The sequence below is a fragment of the Bos indicus genome, chromosome 1 (assembly GCF_029378745.1).
Source record: "Bos indicus isolate NIAB-ARS_2022 breed Sahiwal x Tharparkar chromosome 1, NIAB-ARS_B.indTharparkar_mat_pri_1.0, whole genome shotgun sequence".
Lineage (NCBI taxonomy): Eukaryota > Metazoa > Chordata > Mammalia > Artiodactyla > Bovidae > Bos > Bos indicus.
The window spans coordinates 71608461-71631130 of NC_091760.1; the positions used below are offsets into that span (position 1 = coordinate 71608461).

Sequence of the window (22670 nt, forward strand, 5' to 3'; positions counted from 1 at the left end):
CCGGTGATGGCGGTGAACTGCTGAATTAACCCCTTCAGCGCCGACGACGCCGCGGAGCCCCCGTGGGCAGCCATCTTACCGCCGCCGCCGCTGCCGCCGAACAACAACACAGACACACACGGAACGCCCTCCCCCAACTCGCCTCACGGCTTGCGCAGGCTCATTGACCACCCCAAGCTCCGCCCCCGCCCCGCCTCCCCGCTGCGATCAGCGCAGGCGCACTTGCAGACGGTGGGAGCGCTCGGCTCTCCCGGTTGGCTGCTCTGTTGCTGCCTGCCACCGCATCCTTTGCGACCTCTGGTGCCTTCTTTGAGCTCCAAGACTAATCTCATAGATAAGTTTCCGAAGGTCTTGGTAAGTAGTAGACGTCTCGCGTTTCAGCTTCACAAGCTTTTTTTTTTTTAACAGACCCAACTTCGGATGACAGTGTGTTTTGTTGTTTTTGCAACTCTGGAGCCCTCTGCTAGGTTTCCTGCAACTGGCATCAAAATACATATCCTATATCACTACACCGAAGCGACTTTTGCACCTGCTTCCCAACTTCCAAACTGATTAGTGCGGCAGTCCATCCAGCAGAAGTAAAATACCAGGACCATTAGTGCAAATAAAGTTCTGGGCGCAGAGCCTGACACATTGTAGGTTTTAGTAAACGATTGTCCAGTCCGCTTTCCTTCAATAAATTTGCAACAGGTCTCCCTTCAAGGTCTCAGTTTCCTCATGCAAGGGAAACAAGTGTGTATATGTGTAGAAAAGAATAGAATAGAATGTGCAGAATAGAAAAGAAATGTATAGAGAAGTCACTGGAAAGGTCAAAATGATAATAGTTACCTCTAGAGAGGAGGAATGGAGGGCATGGTGAAAGGGGACTTTGAGGGTCTTTATTAATCCTTTCTCGTTACTGTTCACTCAGTCATGTCTGACTCTTTTCGACCCTATGGACTGCAGCAGGCCAGGCTTCCTTGTCCCTCACCACCTACCCGACCTTGCTCAAACTCATATCCATTGAGTCGATGATGCCATCTAACCGTCCCATCCACTGTCGTCCCCTTCTCCTCCCGCCTTCAATCTTGCCCAGCATCAGGGTCTCTTCTAATGAGTCCATTCTTTGAATAAGGTGGCCAAAGTATTGGAGCTTCAGATTCAGCATCAGTCCTTCCAATGAATATTCAGGATTAATTTCCTTTAGGAGTCACTGGTTTGATCTCTTCGCAGTCCAAGGGACTCTGAAGAATCTTCTCCAACACCACAGATTAAAACCATCAATTCTTCGGCACTCAGCTTTCTTTATGGTTCAGCACTCACATCCATACAAGACTACTGGAAAAACCATAGCTTTGACTCTACAGACCTTCGTCAGCAAAGTAATGTCTCTGCTTTTTAAAATGCTGTCTCGCTTGGTCATAGCTTTTCTTCCAAAGAGCAAGCGTCTTTTAATTTCATGGCCGCAGTCACCATCTGCAGTGATTTTGGAGCTGAAGAAAATAAAGTCTCACTGTTTCCATTGTTTCGCCATCTATTTGCCATGAAGTGATGGGGCCAGAAGCCATGATCTTCATTTTTTGAATGTTGAGTTTCAAGCCAGCTTTTTCACTCTCCCCTTTCACATTCATCAAGAGACTCTTCAGTTCCTCTTCACTTTCTGCCTTAATCTGCATATCTGAGATCACTGATATTTCTCTTGACAATCTTGATTCCAGCTTGTGCTTCATCAGCCTGGCATTTCTCATGATGTACTCTGCATCCTTTATTTTTAAGCAAAGGTAATATTATTATGTTAATTATATGGCTTAAAGTATGTTTAAAAACAATTATAGGAGTACGCTTAAATCTGATGATCCCTTACCTTGAAAATAAAGTTAAAGAGACTCAATTTAGGCTCTTAAACTACCTCCAACTACATATTTTGCATCTACACAGAAAAATGGCCCAATAAAAGAGGATAAGTCATCTGGAGAATTGAGCCATCCTAAAAGTCTATAAATGCACTATTGAGATGAATTTTAAAAACAACCAAGTCAAATCAAAGTAACCATAGGGTTATATGATTGGCCTGTACTCCTAATCAAGAGTATTGTCAGTTAAATGACCCAGGTTGCTACAGTTTCTAGGTGGGTTGAGGAAGCCCAGGAACCAGTCATGGATTTGGAAAACTGGTTCATGTTCACACAAAGGTGCAAAAAAAGAGAGGAAAAACCAGAGCAAGAAACAGTGTAACCTCTTCCTTCCTAGAGGCCTTAATCCTAAAGTCTGTGTCTCTGAAGCCACCATGCAAAATCAGGTTCCACATAAGTTAGTCTAACACCACTGACTACAAAAACTATGTGCAATTATTTCTGTATCTTCATTAAATGCAGAGGCTAACAATGAGATCTGTAGGTTTTATTTCCAAAGTCTTAGGGTTCAGATATCATGATGTCATTTTTAAATAAATCTTATGAAAAAGTGGTAAAGACTGTGATATCCACGACTCTAGAAAAGATTTTGTAGAAATTAAAAAAATAAGCTAAAAGAAAGGAGACAGGAAATTAATAACAAAACCTTGACAGTTTTTTTGGATTTTTAAAGAATATGGAAGTTCTTTAGAATCACAAGAAAATATACTTAAATATGTCCCCCAGATCATGGAAAATACATTCTTGAAAAAACATGGATTATGCTCAGGAACTTAAATTGCAAAAATATTGTACATTGAATAATGGAAAATTAAAGTTTTGGATGACAAAGAGCAACTATCCCAAACTTAAACATCAGTATGAAAAGGCAAAAAGATATGACACTGAAAGATAAACTCCCCAGGTCAGTAGGTGCCCAATATGCTACTGGAGAAAAGTGGAGAAATAACTCCAGAAAGAATGAAGAGATGGAGCCAAAGTGAAAACAATGCCCAGGTGTAGATATGACTGCTGATGAAAGTAAAGTCCAATGCTGTAAATATCTGATGCCAATATTTCATAGGAACCTGGAATGTTAGGTCCATGAATCAAGGTAAATTGGAAGTAGTCAAACAGAAGATGGCAAGAGTGAATATCAACATTCTAGGAATCAGTGAACTAAATGGACCGGAATGGGCGAATTTAATTCAGATGACTCATATCTATTATTTTAAAAACAACCAAATCAAATCAAAGTAACCATAGGGTTATATGATTGGCCTGTACTCCTAATCAAGAGTGTTGTCAGTTAAATGACCCAGGTTGCTACAGTTTCTAGGTGGGTTGAGGAAGCCCAGGAACCAGTCATGGATTTGGAAAACTGGTTCACGTTCACACAAAGGTGCAAAAAAAGGAGAGGAAAAACCAGAGCAAGAAACAGATATATCTTATATCTATTATCTTCTTCATCCTTAGAAGAAATGGAGTAGCCCTCATAGTCAACAAAAGAGTCCGAAATGCAGTACTTGGGTGCAATCTCAAAAATGACAGAATGATCTCTGTTCATTTCCAAGGCAAACCATTCAATATCACAGTAATGCAACTCTATGCCCCAACCACTAATGCCAAACAGACTGAAGTTCAATGGTTCTATGATCTACAAGACTTTCTAGAACACACCAAAAAAAAGATGTCCTTTTCATCATAGGGGAGGACTGGAATACAAAAATAGGAAGTCAGGAGATAACCTGGAGAATCAGGCAAGTTTGGCCTTGGAGAACAAAATGAAGCAGGGAAAAGGCTAACAGAGTTTTGCCAAGAGAATACACTGGTCATAGCAAACACTCCCTTCCAACACAAGAGACGACTCTACACATGGACGCACCAGATGGTCAATACTGAAATCAGATTGATTATATTCTTTGCAGCTGAAGATGGCACAACTCTATACAGTCGGCAAAAACAAGACTGGGAGCTGACTGTGGCTCAGATCATGAACTCTTTATTGCCAAATTCAAGACAATTGAATTGAAGAAAGTAGGGAAAACCCCAGACCATTCAGGTATGACCTAAATCAAAGCCTTTACGATTATACAGTGGAAGTGACAAATAGATTCAAGGGATTAGATCATAAAGACAAAGTGCCTAAAGAACTATGGACAGAGGTTCCTGACATGGCACAGAAGGCAGTGATCAAGACCATCCCCAAGAAAAAGAAATACAAAAAGGCAAAATGGCTGTCTGAGGAGGCCTTCCAAATAGCTGAGAAAAGAAGAGAAGTGAAAGGCAAAGGAGAAAAGGAAAGTTATACCCATCTGAATGCAGAGTTCCAAAGAATAGCAAGGAGAGATACGAAAGCCTTCCTCAGTGATCAATGCAAAGAAATAGAGGAAAACAATAGAATGGAAAAAACTAGTGATCTCTTCAAGAAAATTAGAGATACCAAGGGAACATTTCATGCAAAGATGGGCTTGATAAAGGACAGAAATGGTATGGACCTAACAGAAGAAGATATTAAGAAGAGGTGGCAAGAATACATGGAAGGACTATACAAAAAAGATCTTAATGAATAGATAACCATGATGGTGTGATCACTCACCTACAGCCAGACATCCTAGAATGCAAAGTCAAGTGGGCCTTAGGAAGCATCACTACGAACAAAGCTAGTGGAGGGGATGGAATTCCAGTTGAGCTATTTCGAGTCCTAAAAGATGATGCTGTAGAAGTGCTGCACTCAGTATGCCAGCAAATTTGGAAAACTCAAAGTGGCCACAGGACTGGAAAAGGTCTGTTTTCATTCTAGTCCCAAAGAAAGGCAATGCCAAAGAATGTTCAAACTACCACACAACTGCACTCATCTCACATGCTAGCAAAGCAATGCTTAAAATTCTCCAGGTGAGGCTTCAACAGTACGTGAACTGAGAACTTCCAGATGTTAAAGCTGGATTTAGAAAAGGCAGAGGAACCAAAGATCAAATTGCCAACATCTGTTGGATCATCGAAAAAGCGAGAGAATTCCAGAAAAACATCTACTTCTGCTTTATTGACTACACCAAAGCCTTTGACTCTGTGAATCACAGCAAACTGTGGGAAATTCTGGAAGAGATGGGAATACCAGACCACCTGACCTGCCTCCTGAGAAATCTGTATGCAGGTCAAGAAGCAACAGTTAGAACTGGACATGGAAGAGCTGACTGGTTCCAAATTGGGAAAGGAGTATGTCAAGGCTGCATATTGTCACCCTTCTTATTTAACTTATATGTAGAGTACATCATGGGAAATGCCATGATGGATGAAGCACAGCTAGAATCAAGATTGCCGGGAGAACTATCAATAGCGTCAGATATGCAGATGACACAACCCTTATGGCAGAAAGAAAAGAAGAACTAAAGAGCCTCTTGAAAGTGAAAGAGGAGAGTGAAAAAGCTGGCTTAAAGCTCAACATTCAAAAAATGAAGATCATGGCATCGTGTCCCATCACTTCATGGCAAATACATGATAAAACAGTGAAAACAGCGACAGACTATTTTCTTGAGCTCCAGAATCACTGCAGATGAGGACTGCAGTCTTGAAATTAAAAGACGCTTGCTCCTTGGAAGAAAAGCTATGACCAACCTAGACAGCATTTTAAAAAGCAGAGACATTACCTTGCTGACAAAGGTCCTCAGAATCAAAGCTATGGATTTTCCAGTAGTCATGTATGGATGTGAGAGTTGGACCATAATAGAAAGCTGAGCACCAAAAATTGATGATTTTTAACTGTGGTGTTGGAGAAGACTCTTGAGAGTCCCTTGAACTACAAGGAGATCCAACCAGTGAATCTTAAAGGAAATCAGTCCTGAATATTCATTGGAAAGACTGATGCTGAAGCTGAAGCTCCAATAGTTTGGCCACCTGATTCAAAGAACTGACTCACTGGAAAAGACCTTGATGCTGGGCAATATTGAAGGCGGGAGGAGAAGGGGATGACAGAAGATGAGATGGTTGGATGGCATCACCGACTCAATGGACATGAGTTTGAACAAGCTCGTGTAGATGGTGAGGGACAGGGAAGCCTGGCGTTCTGCAGTCCATGGGATCGCAGGGAATCGGACATGACTGAGCGACTTCACTTTCCCTTTTCACTTTCATGCATTGGAGAGGAAATGGCAACCCACTCCAGTGTTCTTGCCTGGAGAATCCCAGGGACAGGGGAGCCTGGTGGATTGCTGTCTATGGGGTTGCACAGAGTTGGACACAACTGAAGCAACTTAGCAACAGCAGCAGCAGTAAGTATACCACTATAAGACCAGGAAAATAAATACCCTAACCTCACTCTCCTCCTCCTCTACCATTTCTTGCCAGCAATCTCTACTAGCAGAACCCAACTGGAAGACAGCATGCGTGCTAAGTGCTAAGTTGCTTCATTCGTGTTCGACTCTTTGCGACGCCATGGACTATAGCCTGCCAGCCTCCTCTGTCTATGGGACTTCCCAGGCAAGAATACTGGAGTGGGTTGCCATTTCCTTCTCCAGGGGATTTCCTGGACCCAGGGATTGAATCCAGGCACCCAGGGATTGAATCCACATCTCCTGCATCGCAGGCAGATTCTTTACAGTATGAGCCACCAAGGAAACCCTATTAGTCATTCAGTTCAGTCCAGTCGCTCAAGTCGTGTCTGACTCTTTGCGACCCCGTGAACTATGGCACGCCAGGCCTCCCTGTGGCAAATACAAATTAAAATTGCAGTAAAATACCATGCCACACTTATCAGAATCATTAAATGACTTACTATACCAAGTGTTAGAGAGTATGTAAAGTTGAATCTAGTTGATGAGAATGTCGACTAAAATAAGATGTACAACTTGAGAGTTGTGAGTTAAGTTTTATTTGGGACAAAATGAGGACTGCAGCCCTGGGGGCAGCATCTCAGATAGCTCTGAGAGACTCAACTGGAAGACAGAGGACACAACAGCCTGTGGGGCAGAGAGTAGAGTGGAGAGAGAAGACAGTGGGTGGGTCTGGAGAACCAAAGGCAGGTTGATGGGCACAAATAGAAAGTGAAAAATATTTAAAACTTAATTGTCGAGAAAATACATATCAGAATTTGTGAAATGCAGTTTTAAGAGTACCTAAAGAACAAGTTTGCAACCTTAAATGGTTATATTAGAGAAGGTTAGAAAATGAGGACCTCAATAATCAAGAGGTTAATAAAGGAACAACAGAATTAACCCAGGGAAATTTAAAGGGGAAAATGCAGAAATCAATAAGATAGAAAACAAAATACAAAAGCTAGTTCTCTGAAATAACAAGTAAAATCGAAATCCTTTTACAAATTAGATTAAGAAAAAAAAGGGACATAACAGATAGAGCAGTGACTTTTAAAATAAGAGAATATTATGAACAACATTATGCCTATGAATTAGGAAATAGATGGCAGTTTCCTGGAAAAATATAATTTACCAAAATTGACTCAACTATGAGTAGACTTATGACAATTAACAAAATTGACTTAACTACACAAATAAACAACCAGACCCAGATGACTTTACAGGTGATTTCTACCAAAAAGAGAGAAAGAAAAAAGAAATAGAAAAAAAAAAGAAGAAGAAAAGAAACAGGTGGTCCTAAACTAATGCAGATTATTCCAGAAAAGGAACAATAGGGACAAATAACTCCTTCTGAAAACAAAGCAGTAAATGAAAACTCAGCCTCACTCATGGTTAATCAAGATAAAAATGCTATACTAAACCAAAATTTAGAAATCCAATAAGACACACACATAATATGCATTACTTTTTAACTAGATTTATTCAGGAATGCAGGTATAAATTTATAACAAAATTTTTTCAATGTAATTTTGATAGTAGAATAAATTAAATATAAGAAACCATTTGATCCATTTGATCAGACAGAAAAAACATTGATGTAAATCAATATCCTTCCACAAAACAAAACCAAAAACATCCTTAATGCTCTAGGTAGAAAAAAAAGCTTCCTTAACTTAATGAAGAATATTTACTAAAAGCACACAGTAAACAGTGTTCTAACTAATAATAAAACATTTAAAGTCAAAAACAAGGTAAGTATGCACTCTAACACTATTTCTATTCAGAGATATATGAGAAGTCCTAGCCATAGTAGTAAGACAAGAAAGAATATATTTAAAAATTTTTAAAGAAGAAAAAATTGTTATTGTATACTATATGACTATTTCCACAGAAAATATAAGCAAACTAACAAATTTTGAAGTCAACAGAAAAGCTCAAGGATATTTCTGGATATAAAACCAAAATGCATATTTTAAAACTGTATTCCTAAAGATGAACAGCAAATAGTTTGGAACTGTAATTTTAAAAATATCCCATTCATGATAGTGACTAAAAATATAAAATATATTTAAGTATAGATTTAACAAAAATGCAAAAGGTCTTGTAAAGAAAATTATAAACTTTATTGATAGGCAATAAATGAAGAAATCTACTATATTTGTGTGTAGGAAGACCCAATGTTATAAAGATGGTAATTTTCTGTACAATAATTGATAAATTCAATGTAATTCCAATCAAAATCCCACAGAATTTCTCCAACATTTTACTAAGGTGATCTGAAAATTCGAAACCAAAAAATCAATAATAAACAAGACACTTTTTAAGTAGAACAGGTGGAAGTTTTGCCTACAAGATATTAAGGCATAAGGTACAGTAACTAAGACTGTATGGTATGGGTGGGGGATAGACAGAATACAGAACAGGGAGTCCATACACAAACACAAAGGTAGATGGACACCATGACAGTGGTGAGGTCATGGTGATTAGTGAGGAAAGGATGGACTAACCAGTCAATAACCCTGGAACCTAAATACAACTAGATCCTAACCTTAGAGACAAAAATAGATTATAGATTCATTAAGATTTAAGTAAGAAGAGCAAAACTTTGTAACTTTCATGGTAGCATATTTATAGGGGCTTCTCCTAAAGACTTTAAGTCAGACTGCCTTGCAAAACTTAAGAAGGGAGTGCCATGTACTTAGTGCTCCAGGGGGCACCATTCATATAAGCCAGAGGGTGATTCAGTTCAGTTCAGTTCAGTCACTCAGTTGTGTCCAACTCTGCAACCCCATGAATCACAGCACGCCAGGCCTCCCTGTCCATCACCAACTCCCAGAGTTTACTCAACTCATGTCCATCAAGTCGGTGATGCCATCCAGCCATCTCATCCTCTGTCGTCCCCTTCTCCTCCTGCCCCCAATCCCTCCCAGCATGAGTCTTTTCCAGTGAGTCAACTCTTCGCATGAGGTGGCCAAAGTACTGGAGTTTCAGCTTTAGCATCAGTCCTTCCAATGAACACCCAGGACTGATCTCCTTTAGGATGGACTGGTTGGATTTCCTTGCAGTCCAAGGGACTCTCAAGAGTCTTCTCCAACACCACAGTTCAAAAGTATCAATTCTTTGGCGCTCAGCTTTCTTCACAGTCCAACTCTCACATCCATACATGACCACAGGAAAAACCATAGCCTTGACTAGACAGACCTTTGTTGACAAAGTAATGTCTCTGCTTTTGAATATGCTATCTAGGTTGGTCATAACTTTCCTTCCAGGGAGTAAGCGTCTTTTAATTTCATGGCTGCAGTCACCATCTGCAGTGATTTTGGAGCCCAAAAAAATAAAGTCTGACACTGTTTCCACATCTGTTTCCCATGAAGTGATGGGACCAGATGCCATGATCTTTGTTTTCTGAATGTTGAGCTTTAAGCCAACTTTTTCACTCTCCTCTTTCACTTTCATCAAGAGGCTTTTTAGTTCCTCTTTACTTTCTGCCATAAGGGTGCTGTCATCTGCATATCTGAGGTTATTGATATTTCTCCCAGCAATCTTGATTCCAGCTTGTGCTTCTTCCAGCCCAGCGTTTCTCATGATGTACTCTGCATATAAGCAGGGTGACAATATACAGCCTTGACATACTCCTTTTCCTATTTGGAACCAGTCTGTTGTTCCATGTCCAGTTCTAACTATTGCTTCCTGACCTGCATATACAGAATGCCCTAAAGCTGTGGATCAGCAGGTTTTTATCAAGGAAGTGAAAAAATTATTAAAACATAAAATCATAAACTACGAAGGCAAAAAGTGATAAATTTGACTATACTATAACTAGAAATGTCTGGACTTCTCTGGTGGTCCATTGGTTGAGAATCCGCCTGTTTGCAAACATCACATCCAGATACAATAACATCCAGAGGAAGAAGAGCCAGCTCATCTCTTCTGCATTTTTCTCTTTTTTTTTTTTTTAATTGAGAAAGGAAATATTTCCTAGAAGTCCCTTGAGAGACTTTCCTTCAGATTTCATCGGTCTGAATTGAGTCACAATTCTGTTCCTAAAACTGTCCCTGCCAAAGAATGTGTGATAAACATAACTGGTTTTTAGTAAAGCATATGGCTTTGTGGAGGAAGGTGGATACCTCCCTGAAGTCTGGTCCTTTTAGGAAGAAGGAGGGGAATGGGTGTTAATTAGGCAATTGTCAAAATCTGCTCCATTCATAAAGCTTCACTCTGAGCCTGATGAATTACCCCTGTACTCCTTGGTTCTGATTTTACCTTTACCTAGAATCCTTCCCCGGAGAAGGCAATGGCAACACACTCCAATACTCTTGCCTGGAAAATCCCATGGACGGAGGAGCCTGGTAGGCTGCAGTCCATGGGGTCTTGAAGAGTCGGACACGACTGAGTGACTTCACTTTCACTTTTCACTTTCATGCATTGGAGAAGGAAAGGGCAACCCACTCCAGTGTTCTTGCCTGGAGAATCCCAGGGACGGCGGAGCCTGGTGGGCTGCCGTCCATGGGGTTGCACAGAGTTGGACATGACTGAAGCGACTTAGCAGCAGCAGTAGCAGAATCCTTCCCAATGATACTTTACCTTTCTACATTCCTTCATACCAGGAAAACAATGTGTGAGTATGTTGGTCATTGGAAACTTCTGTCTCTCAATATGATATTTAAAGACTGGTACTTGGTTTAGGGTTAGAGTTTTCTGTTCCTACTTTTTTAATATTTCCAGAATGTTATGTAAATAGAATATACACGGTGGAGCCTTTTGAGTCTGGCATCTTGCACTTAGCATAATGCATTTAAGATTCATGCAGAACTTCCCTGGTGGTCCAGTGGTTAAGAATCCACCTGCCAATGCAGAGAACATGGATTTGATCCTTCGATCCCTGATCCAAGAAGATCCCATATGCCACAGAAGAACTAACCCCGTGTGCCATAACTACTAAGCCTGCACTCTAGAGCCCGTGCTTCGCAACAAAAGAAGCCACTGCAATGAGAAGCCTGCACATCAAAATGAAGAGTTGCCCCCGCTGGCTGCAGCTAGAGAAACCTCGAGTGCAGCAGTAAAGACCCAATGCAGCCAAAAATAAATAAATAAATAAAATTTTAAAAGAGTCACCCATATGTTGTCTATATCAGTATTTCATTCCTTTTTACTGCTAAATAGGATTCAGTTGTAAGCATGTACTACAATTATTTGTTCATTCATTAGTTGAAGGGTATTTGGGTTGTTTCCAGTTGCTATTATGAATAAAGCTACTACCAAATCGTGTAGAAGTTTTTGTGTGAACATAAGTTTTCACTTCTCTTGGGAAATACTTGGGTGTAGAAATGCCGGGCCATATAGTGAATGTATGTTTAACTTTATAAGAAATTGATAAACTGTCCAGATATTTTTAAAATTTCATTTTGGGGAAGATGCCTGGCAATCATCCCCTCAACCAAATCATTAAAGTTAATTAATATTACTAAGAATGAGACAGAACAATATATTGTATTCGTTTTTCTTTTGACTGCATAGCATGTGAGACCTTGGTTCCCCGACTAGGGATGGAACCCATGCCCCTGGCAGTGGAAGTACAGAGTCTTAACCACTGAACTGCTAGGGAAGTTCCTAACATGATATGTTAAGAAATAAACAAGCATCACCTGTGACATATTCTTGGCAAAACTTAAACTTCCAGGCTTAATTTCCAAAATAAAAGACAAATCAAAAAATAAGTTAAAGAATTCTATAAAGAAGCACTCAGGTAGATCCAGAATGTAAGCATTCACCATGCTAGTCTCTTCAAAAGAATCAGTGTCATAGGTGGGGGCAGGCAGGTAGTGGGGGAGGGAGAAGGCAAGAGGATTGTTCTAGATGAAAAGGGAATGAAAAGGAAACCACCACAATCAATGCCTTCATTGGATGCTAGTTATAAAATAACAAAAAAGAAAGCAGCTATAAAAGACATTTTTTGCAAACTGGAAATTTTAATATGGACTCAATATGAGATGACATTAGGCAATTATTAATTTTCTTAAATAAGATAATGACATTGTAGTTATGAAAAAGTTTTTATTTCACAGAGGTACATTCTAACATATTTAGGGGTAAACTATTATGATGTCTGCAATTTACTTTTAAATGGTTCAGCAAATTTAAAAATATGTAACATAGCTATGATAAAATGTTAATAATTATTGAATCTAGGTAGTAGTGTACAGGTATTCTTTCAGATTTTCTGTTTGTTTAAAACTTGTATGAAATAACTGGAAAAAATCAAATTATTGTATTTTTTATTTCTGTAAGTTCTATTTGTATTTCAAATCTGATATTTAAACATTTTCTTGTTACTTGCAGGTGCTTTCAAACTTTCATTTTATTCCTTTTGATAGTCACAGTTATTTTTAATCCTTGTCTGGTAAATTCAGTATCTGAAGACTTTGCAAGTTCGTTCACTGTTATTTATCCTGCTTCTCATACATGATACCTGGATCTCTCTGTGTGTGCTTCAGTTCAGTTCAGCTCAGTCACTCAGTCATGTCTGACTCTTTGCGACCCCATGGACTGCAGCACTCCAGGCCTCCCAGTCCATCACCAACTCCCAGAGTTTACCCATACTCCTGTCCATTGAGTCAGTGATGCCATCCAACCATCTCATCCTCTTTCGTCCGCTTCTCCACCTTCCTTCAATCTTTCCCAGCATCAGGGACTTTTCCAATGAGTCAGCTCTTCACATCAGGTGGCCAAAGTATTGGAGTTTCAACTTCAAAATCAGTCTTTCCAATGAACACCCAGGACTGATCTCCTTTAGGATGGACTGGTTGGATCTCCTTGCAGTTCAAGAGACTCTCAAGAGTCTTCTCCAACACCACAGTTCAAAATCATCAATTCTTCGGCACTCAGCTTTCTTTGTAGTCTAACTCTAACATACATACATGACTACTGGAAAAACCATAGCTTAAACTAGACGGACCTTTGTTGGCAAAGTAATGTCTCTGCTTTTTAATATGCTGTCTAGGTTGGTATAACTTTTCTTCCAAGGAGCAAGCATCTTTTAATTTCATGGCTGCAGTCACCATCTGCAGTGATTTTGGAGCCCCCCCAAAAATAAAGTCAGCCACTGTTTCCTCTGTTTCCCCATCTATTTCCCATGAAGTGATGGGACTGGATGCCATGATCTTCATTTTTTGAATGTTGAGCTTTAAGCCAACTTTTTCTCTCTCCTCTTTCACTTTCATCAAGAGACTCTTTAGTTCTTCACTTTCTGCCATAAGGGTGGTGTCATCTGCATATCTGACGCTATTGATAGTTCTTCCAGCAATCTTAATTCCAGCTTGTGCTTCTTCTAGTCCAGCATTTCTCATGATGTACTCTGCATAGAAGTTAAATAAGCAGAATGGCAATATACAGCTTTGACACACTCCTTTTCCTATTTGGAACCAGTCTGTTGTTCCATGTCCATTTCTAACTGTCGCTTCCTGACCTGAATGCAGATTTCTCAAGAGGCAGGTCAGGTGGTCTGGTATTCCCATCTCTTTCAGAATTTTCCACACTTTATTGTGATCCACACAGTCAAAGGTTTTGGCATAGTCAATAAAGCAGAAGTAGATGTTTTTCTGGAACTCTCTTGCTTTTTTGATGATCCAGCAGATGTTGGCAATTTGATCTCTGGTTCCTCTGCCTTTTCTAAAACCAGTTTTAACATCAGGAAGTTCATGGTTCATATATTGCTGAAGCCTGACCTGGAGAATTTTGAGCGTTACTTTACTAACGTGTGAGATGAGTGCATTTGTGCAGTAGTTTGAGCATTCTTTGGCATTGCCTTTCTTTGGGATTGGAGTGAAAACTGACCTTTTCCAGTCCTGTGGCCACTGCTGAGTTTTCCAAATTTGCTGGCATATTGAGTGCAGCACTTTGCTTAATTTATTTATTTATTTTTTACCCTGAGGTGCGTATTTTTTGCAAAATGACTTAAGAATTCTTCAAAATTTAAGATTGAAGTTACATTTCTCTAGAGATTTATTTTGATCCTGTCAACCATTTAGAGGCACTACTATTTAAAAATTAATAAATAGAAATCTCAGTTAAGTAAGAGTCTGGAAATAAAAGGGGGAGTACTCATGCCCCATGCCATAGCAGATTCCAACAGGAAGAAGAACTTCTTTCCTGGTGAGGACTCAACCAATGAGAAGCCATGGGCTCTTCAATTACTCTAGCCCCCCCACCCTCCCCAGCTTCCTTTTCCTCTCTGTAAAAGCTTTTCCTTCCCTTGCTGTGTGGGAACTTGCACATGGCTCATCACATTTGTAGGCCCACAATTGCAGGTCTTTGCTGATCCTGAATAAATCCATCTTTGCTGGAGAAATACCTGGCAGTTTGTTTGCTTTAGGTCAGCACTACCACAGCAGGACCAATGTGAATTAAGCTCATAAGACTTTCTGAACCAATGAAACAGGGTTGCTAATCAACTAGTGAGAGCAGGCCTTGGGCTACAGCTTCTCAGAGAGAGCCCTCACTCCCCATTATGCATCATTGAGGCAACCTTCCATGCATCTCCATGGTGACAGAAGGTGGAAGGGTTATTTACTTCTGGTTCTCTGTCATCAGAGGGGTCAAATGCATGGGGTGTGTTTTATACTGTACTCTTTTTTATGAGCTAAATTGTATCACTCTAAGATTTGCATGTGAAGGTCTAATATATAGCACCTTAGAATGTGACTGTATTTGGAGACAGGGACTTGAAAGAGATGGTTAGTTAAAACTAGGTCCTTAGGGTGGTTGTAATACATTCTGACTGGTGTTTTTCTTTTTTCTTTTTTAATACACAAAACAATTTACCATCTTACCCTTGCCCATGCTGCGTGACATGCAGGATGCCATTTTCCCGACCAGGGCCTGAACCCAGGCCCTGTCAGTCAAAGCACCGAGTCCTAACCAGTGGACTTCCAGGGAATTCCCTGACTGGTGTCTTCATTAAGAGGAAATGTGGACACAAAAGAAGACACCAGGGGTGTGCATGCACAGGTGAAAGACCAAGAGAAGACACAGAGAAAATGTAGCCATCTGTAAGCCAAGGAGAGAGCCTCAGAGGTAAACTAAACCTGTGGACGCCTTGATCTTGGACTTCTAGACTCCAAAACTATGAAGAAAATACCTTTCTGTTGTTCAAGCCACCCAATCTGTGGTACTTGGTAATGGCAGCCCTACTAATACCAATACCCACATTGCATGACCCTGGCTTTTTTCTTTACTCCAGACCCCAAGGGGCTGTGAAAATTGCAGCTCATGTTCGCTGGATCTGTCATACACCCTCAAACAGAAGAGATTTCTGTGCTCCCTTTCTGTTTCTGAGATTCCACATTGACTTTGGCCCAGTGATTCCTTATTATCTTGTCATCTCTTTAATGGTTTTAAGAAGTTTTGTTTGTTTTAAAATAGTATCCGGCAGTTTTAGTTGTTTTGTGTGAGAGAGTCTATCTGAACACCTCCCTCCACAGATCAGCTTTGCTAGAACTGAAGTTCCATTTAGGGGGGAGAGTTAATGTACTAAAAATGTGAACAGTCCCAATAATGGAAGTCCTCAAGAAGGAAATGGGGAGAGAGAGGGAGGCAGGTGGACTAAGAAGGAGGGGAGAGTGAGGGAGAAGGAAAGAGAAATAGAAGAAAAGGCAAGAAATAATGGATCTATCCTGAGACAAAAAAGATGGAAAAGTGAAGGACAACCTCAAGTCTTCAAGTCTGGGAAGAGAAAGAATGGTGATTTCTACTAAGAAGTATAGATAGAAGTGAATTTTCAGATAACGACCACGAGTACTATTCTGAGTGGTAGTAAGACTTGATACGGAGAAGGCAATGGCACCCCACTCCAGTACTCTTGCCTGGAAAATCCCATGGACGGAGGAGCCTGCTGGTAGGCTGCGGTCCATGGGGTCGCTAAGAGTCAGACACGACTGAGTGACTTCACTTTCACTTTTCACTTTCATACATTGGAGAAGGACATGGCAACCCACTCCAGTGTTCTTGCCTGGAGAATCCCAGGGATGGGGGAGCCTGGTGGGCTGCAGTCTATGGGGTTGCACAGAGTCGGACACGGCTGAAGCGACTTAGCAGCAGCATTTAATAACATGGAGTTTGAAAGTAGACCTGGTAGGTCTATCTTGAGCAACCACTTACCCTTTTTTAAAAAACTGTTCCTGTTGGAGGATTTAGTAAGCTATGTTACTGGAACTCTGAGCAGTTATTTTAATTCCTTAGCAGCCTAAGATACCAGTGACATACAAGCCCCCATGTAAGATTTCTATTTATCTTGTATATATTTCAAGTGGGATAAATATAAAATATGTACCTACTCCTATTCCTTTTCTTTTAAAAATTATATTTAAAAAATTAAAAAAATAAAAAAAAATAAAATTCAAAAGACAAAAATTGACTCCTTTCTTTTTCCTGTGTTCTACATTGTTATTGACATTATAGTTAGCAATGGCTATCAATAACCGAAAGCTTGAATATCACTGGCTTAATAAAGAGTTGTTTCTCTTACATACCAAGATGTCCAGGGGTAAGCAGACTGGTACTGGTTGAGTGAAGTCAGGGCTGATGACTCTTAGCTTCTGCTTAAATAGATTATCTTTGTGAATTTAGGAATTGTCTATTTTTACCACAAAGTAGCAGTAGCAGGGGGTGGGGAGAGAAATGTTTGCACTTTCCTAAACTCTTAGCAGAAATATTAAGGTCCTAAATAATTCCAGCCAGGAGCTGGACAGTGCTATAGAGACTAGCTTCATCCTCCAAAACTTGGTTTCTCATACATATCCAAGCCACCAGTTTTATAGCAGATTAAGAGATAAACCAGTTTTGAAAGTGTTTTGAGTGCCTGTCTGCTCTGGCATCTGGAGTTAGTGCCATTGAAATTGCTATTCCTTACCTAAAAAGAGGTTCAGGACATCCTGGATGAAGGGAACTATAATAACTGTGATAGTTTCCTAGGGCTGCTGCAGCAAATAACCATAAACTGGGGGGCTTAAAACAATAGACATTTATTCTCTCACAGTTTTGGAGACTGGAAGTTCAAGATGTCACCAGGACCATGCTCTCATGAAGGTTCTAGGGCAGAATTTACTCCTTGCATATCTCTTAGCTTCTGGTCTCACCAGCAGTCCTTGGCATTCCTTGATATAGAACTATATAACACTAATGTCTGCCTCTGCCAGCAAATAACATTCTTCCTATATGTCTCTTCATTTTCTTATGGCTGTCTTCTTGCAAAGAAACCAGTGACATTGGATTAGGGATTTGAAATAATCCAGTATGACCTCATCTTAACTAATTGTGTCTGCAATGACCCTATTTCCAAATAATGTCACATTTTGAGGTACTGGGGGTTTAGGACTTCAGCATATATGTATTTTGGGAGGCCACATAATCCATAACAAGGACCTCATCGCTGATTTAGAAAATTTAATCATAAACACACACTCCAACACCCTCTTTTATTTATCACCCTATGTCTGTCTAGGGAATTTAATCATTCCGTAGGATTCTTTCATGCTTGGTCTCATCACTGTCCAGTGGTACTTCTGAAATCAACAGACACTTCTGAGAGGTGACACCACCTCTACATCAAATTTCCAACCAGATCATGGTTTTTGTCTCAGGATGGCTCAGTTCTATTCCTACTCTAGGGTTAATACTCAGTCTTCAAGCAGATATGGTTTACCCCAGAATTGTAAGACATCCTGGATGAGCCCCACAAATACCTGATATGACTGAGCGACTGAACTCAACTGAACTGAAATGAATCTTGAACAAGAAGTAGTTGTAGGATAGCCTTGTGTGTGTACTGCATGCATGCTCAGTCACTCAGTTGTGTCCAGCTCTTTGCAACCCTGTGGACTGTAGCCCTCCAGGCTCCTCTGTCCCTGGGGTTCTCCAGGCAAGAATACTGGAGTAGATTACCATTTCCTACTCTAAGAGATCTTCCTGATGCAGGGACTGAACATGCATCTCCTGTGTTTTCTGTATTGGCAGACAGATTCTTTACCACTGTACCACCTGGGAAACCCATGAATTGCCTTAGTTTTCTATAATTCAATTTAATTTCTACTGAGCCCTTGTCATCTGGGATGGCAAGTTTCAGTTTTGGTTTCCTCATGCTTTACCCAAATTGTTCCTAAGTTCTAGGGTGTCTTGATTGGTTCCCTTGGGGGATATACATGGTCCTTGGTTGTCATCCATTCATACCAGCATCTTTGAGATATTGGCACAGTCCATGTGGTCTTCAGTGACCCCCAAGCACCATGGTGTTCTCCCATCTGCAGGATTCCTTTGAGTCTGAAAGCCCTTAGGGCCACATGTCTGTGTCACTCTTGAGCAAACAAGAAATGCCCTACTGTTCCTATTCCACAATGGGCCAAAACAATATGTTTCTGAGACAAGCATGTACATGGACAAAGTTTCCCTCTCTAGAGGCCTACTGTGCCTGAACATGTCATGCTTCTCCTCCCTTTTGCCAGCCCAGACAGTCTTTATTTGGGCTGAGGTCAAGAAATCTTAGCTTACTCATATAGGGGAAGAAAAAACCTTTTCCCCTATCCTTCTGTTCAGTTATTGGGGTCATGCAAATCAAACTCATGAAGACAGATAATGGAAGAAAAAAGTTTATTTTTCACATGCAGTGCACATACATGCAGGAAAATTCAGTGATGAGTAACTCAGAGGAGTAGTTAGAATTGGGAGCTTAGATACCATCCAGGTAAGTAAATGTTGGGGTGGGGAAAGGGACTTATAACAAGATAAATGACTTTTTGGAAAAATTTTTAGAGTTGGGGGTTTTAGGAGGATAAACAGGATATAAGAAAGTCATAATAATGTTTATTACATTTATATAGGTATGAGTGGTCTTCCTGTCTCCTTCAGGGCCATAAAATTGCCCTGGAGAAGGAATTTGGGGTAGATTTTATTCTCGTTTTCCCTTCCAGGAATAGATCTGCCCTGAAGAGTAATTTATGGCAGCCTTATTTCCAAAATATTGTTGCCTCAAATCACATAACGAGGCTTTGAGAAATCTATTTTTCTGCATCTGTTAAATTTCAAATGTTTTCAGCTTAAAATAATCTTTATACCAAATAGCATATTTTTGCGTGGCAAATTCTGATTCCCTTCACTCAACATCAGGTATTTTAAAAAATCTATTCTTCTTTTTGTGTTGAGTTCTCTCTGGGGAGTAGATTTTGAGACTCTATAGCACTTCTTTTTCCTCTGCTTTTTCCTAGGTGAATCATTCCCGAAAGAATGAATGTCCAATAGCCCATCTGACTTATGGGCTTATTTTCATTATTTTGAAAGGACCAAATAATGCAAGGACCAGGTAAAACATTGGTTAATATTCCAAAAACCTATCCTGACACACATTTGCCATGTCATTTCATCTCAACAACTCTGTTAAGAAGGCCTTTTTGTTTCTTTTTTGCAGTTGAGGAAACAGAGGGTAAGAAGACTGCACAGATTGAAGCAAAATTCAAATCCACATCTATCTGATTCTAGAATATTCTCCATTTTTTCCCCTCCTGCTCACTTCAGAACAGACTCTAATATATTTCTGTTCACAATGCACCAGTCCACTTTTACTGAGGTCCCCCAATACCTCAAAGCTAATTCCTATAGACATTTATCAGTCTTTATCTCAACTGACTTTTCAATAGAATTTGGCATTTCCTTATTAAACCTTCTTACAACAGTCTCACTCTTGATTTCCTGGGACCACAACTGCTGACTTTTGTCCTGTCTTCCTGATCCTCCCCTCTTCTGTGGCTTATTCCTCCTATCAGCCTTTCACTGTGTCCTGAGACTTGCCCAGGGCCACCTCTCTTTCTTACCATATCCTCAGTTCTAATAATCAGAAATAGAGAAGATTTACAAATTTCAGGTGTTAAATAAGTACATTTAATCCTTATATTTATTTTATATAATTTATATTTGATAAGACAGCATATTTTGTTTGAAAGAACATGGCCTTTAGACTGTAATCTGGATACAAATCCTGGCCTTTTCCACTTACTGTCAAAATGCCCTGATCTCTTCTTCTATAAAATGGGAAGTTTCTAAAACTGTGTGGAATGTGAAATGGGAGACTAAAATGCAAACTGTCTAAAAATGTGTCTAAAACTGCATAGAAGTCCATTCTTTTTTCTTATAAATCAGATCCTAGCTTACTTCCTTTCTGAACAGAACAGTGAGTAGTCTGAGTTCAGTCTCTAGAGTCAAATAGTCCTGTGTTTAAATCCTGACTTGGCCTCATTCTTGCGATTTGACCTTGGGCAAATAGTGTGAGTTTCGGTTTCCTTCATCTGTAAAATAGGCACAATAATAGTGTCTCCTTAGCAGAACTGGTGAAAGGATTAAATGAGATATTCAGCACCCAGTGCACTTGCCTAGTCCATAATTAGTTTTCAGTAAATGTTAACTCTTGGGAACATGATCATCTCACACCTTTATGCAGTCATATTTCAATTTTAATTAGTTGGAGCTCCTACAGTTTTCCCCAAGCAAGGCATAATTTAAAATGAAATTGAATAGTTTGAGGTTCTTGGCACATATGTTACCAAGGCTAGTATCAGAATGGGCATCATTGGTGACTCAGTGGTAAATAACCTGCCTGCCAATGCAGTAGATGCGGGTTTGATGCCTGGGTCACAAAGATCTCCTGGAGAAGGAAATGGCAACCCACTGCATAATCTTGCCTGGAAAACCCCATGGACAGAGGAGCCTGGTGGGCTATACATCATGAGGTTGCATAAGAGTCAGACAAGACCTAGTGACTAAACAACAACAATAATATCAGAATAAATTAGAATCCTGAGTGTGATTCATAACAGTATCTTAATCCCAAACCCAGACATTTGATGCCTGCAATTGGGATTTTAACAATATGTGATGAGGGACTTTCCTGCTGGTCCAGGGGCTAAGACTGCATACTCCCAATGCAGGGACCTGGGTTCAATTCCTAGCCAGGGAGCTAGATCCCACATGCTGCAGCGAAGAGCTCACACGCCATAACTAAAGAACTTGCATGCCACAACGAAGTCTGTAATTCCCGCATGCTGCAACTAAGACCAGGTGCAGCCAAACAAATACTTTAAAAAATATACATAATAATAAGCTGATTTCCTTTCTTTAGAATGGAGGTGGATAAATTTACTAACTTCTAAATTTAATTAACATCCTTATATTTATATCAAAATGTATGTGATATTAATAGCCCAGTCTTTGTCTAATGTCCAAATTATAAAACACAAAAGACTATGCAGTCTCTTTCTTCCCTGATACTGCTCCTGCAGGCTCCTCAGCTACAGCCCTATTACCATAGTAAGCACTGCTGGACATTTATGAGAGCCCAGGGATGCACAAATGCAAGAGGTGTTTAGAAAAGCCGAAATTCTGGAGAAAGTGGCTTGAGAGGGAAAGCAGGTTGGTAGCATCCCAGGCAAAGTCATTTTTCAACACATTTCCAGGAATGGTCTGAATTTTAACTTTTCTTCAAATGCCTGGATATCTGTCACTGAAATTAATAAATAATATTTTGAATACAGGAGGTAGTTACATAACAGTGCATAGGAATAGGTGTCTTTTTCTCCTAACTACTGATTGAAAATAGCTAAAATGAGAGTTTATAGAGAGTAGAGGAAATAGGTGGTGCTGTTCTTGCCTGGAGAATCCCAGGGACAGGGGAGCCTGGTGGGCTGCCGTCTCTGGGGTAGCACAGAGTCGGACACGACTGAAGCGCCTTAGCAGCGGCAGCAGCAGCACTGATAAAGAACCTTCCTGCCAACGCAAGAGACATAAGAGATGCAGATTAGATCCCTGGGTTGGGAAGATCCCCTGGAGAAGGCAATGGCAACCCACTCCAGTCTTCTTACCTGGAGAATGCCATGGACAGAGGAGCCTGGCAGGCTACGGTCCATAGGATTGCAAAGAGTCAGACGTGACTGAAGCAACTTAGCAGGCAAAGGAAACAGATGACCAGTCTCCAAACTTAAAGTAAGACTGTCATTTCCTAAGATCTGCAGTCAGGAAGAAGAAATAGAAAAGCACACATACAGCTGAGGTTCAGTTCTCTAAGTACTTTCAGATTAAAAACTTTAAAAAATTTACCTTTTCCTAAGGTCTATTTTAAAGCTAGTACAGCCACTATGGAGAACAGTGTGGAGATTCCTTAAAAAACTGGAAATAGAACTGCCTTATGATCCAGCAATCCCACTGCTGGGCATACACACTGAGGAAACCAGAAGGGAAAGAGACACGTGTACCCCAATGTTCATCGCAGCACTGTTTATAATAGCCAGGACATGGAAGCAACCTAGATGTCCATCAGCAGATGAATGGATAAGAAGGCTGTGGTACATATACACAATGGAGTATTACTCAGCCATTAAAAAGAATACATTTGAATCAGTTCTAATGAGGTGGATGAAACTGGAGCCTATTATACAGAGTGAAGTAAGCCAGAAGG

General features: G+C 40.2%; 1 protein-coding gene and 1 long non-coding RNA gene across 3 annotated transcripts in view; one reads left to right on the forward strand and one right to left on the reverse strand.

Annotated features, from left to right (window-relative positions):
- UBXN7 (UBX domain protein 7) overlaps positions 1–150 on the reverse strand; it is a 60113-nt gene extending 59963 nt beyond the window's left edge. The window contains exon 1 of one of the 2 annotated variants that reach the window (XM_070789158.1): positions 2–150. In XM_070789158.1, coding sequence (XP_070645259.1) covers positions 2–74 — 73 coding nt within the window. In that variant the 5' untranslated portion in view covers positions 75–150. The remainder of the gene's footprint in view (position 1) is intronic. The other variant, XM_070789166.1, reaches the window with a different exon arrangement.
- LOC139183099 (uncharacterized) lies at positions 151–21446 on the forward strand. The gene is made up of 3 exons (XR_011566574.1): positions 151–354; positions 19435–19529; positions 19635–21446. It is a non-coding gene; the product is annotated as an uncharacterized lncRNA (long non-coding RNA).
- Positions 21447–22670: the final 1224 nt, after the last annotated feature.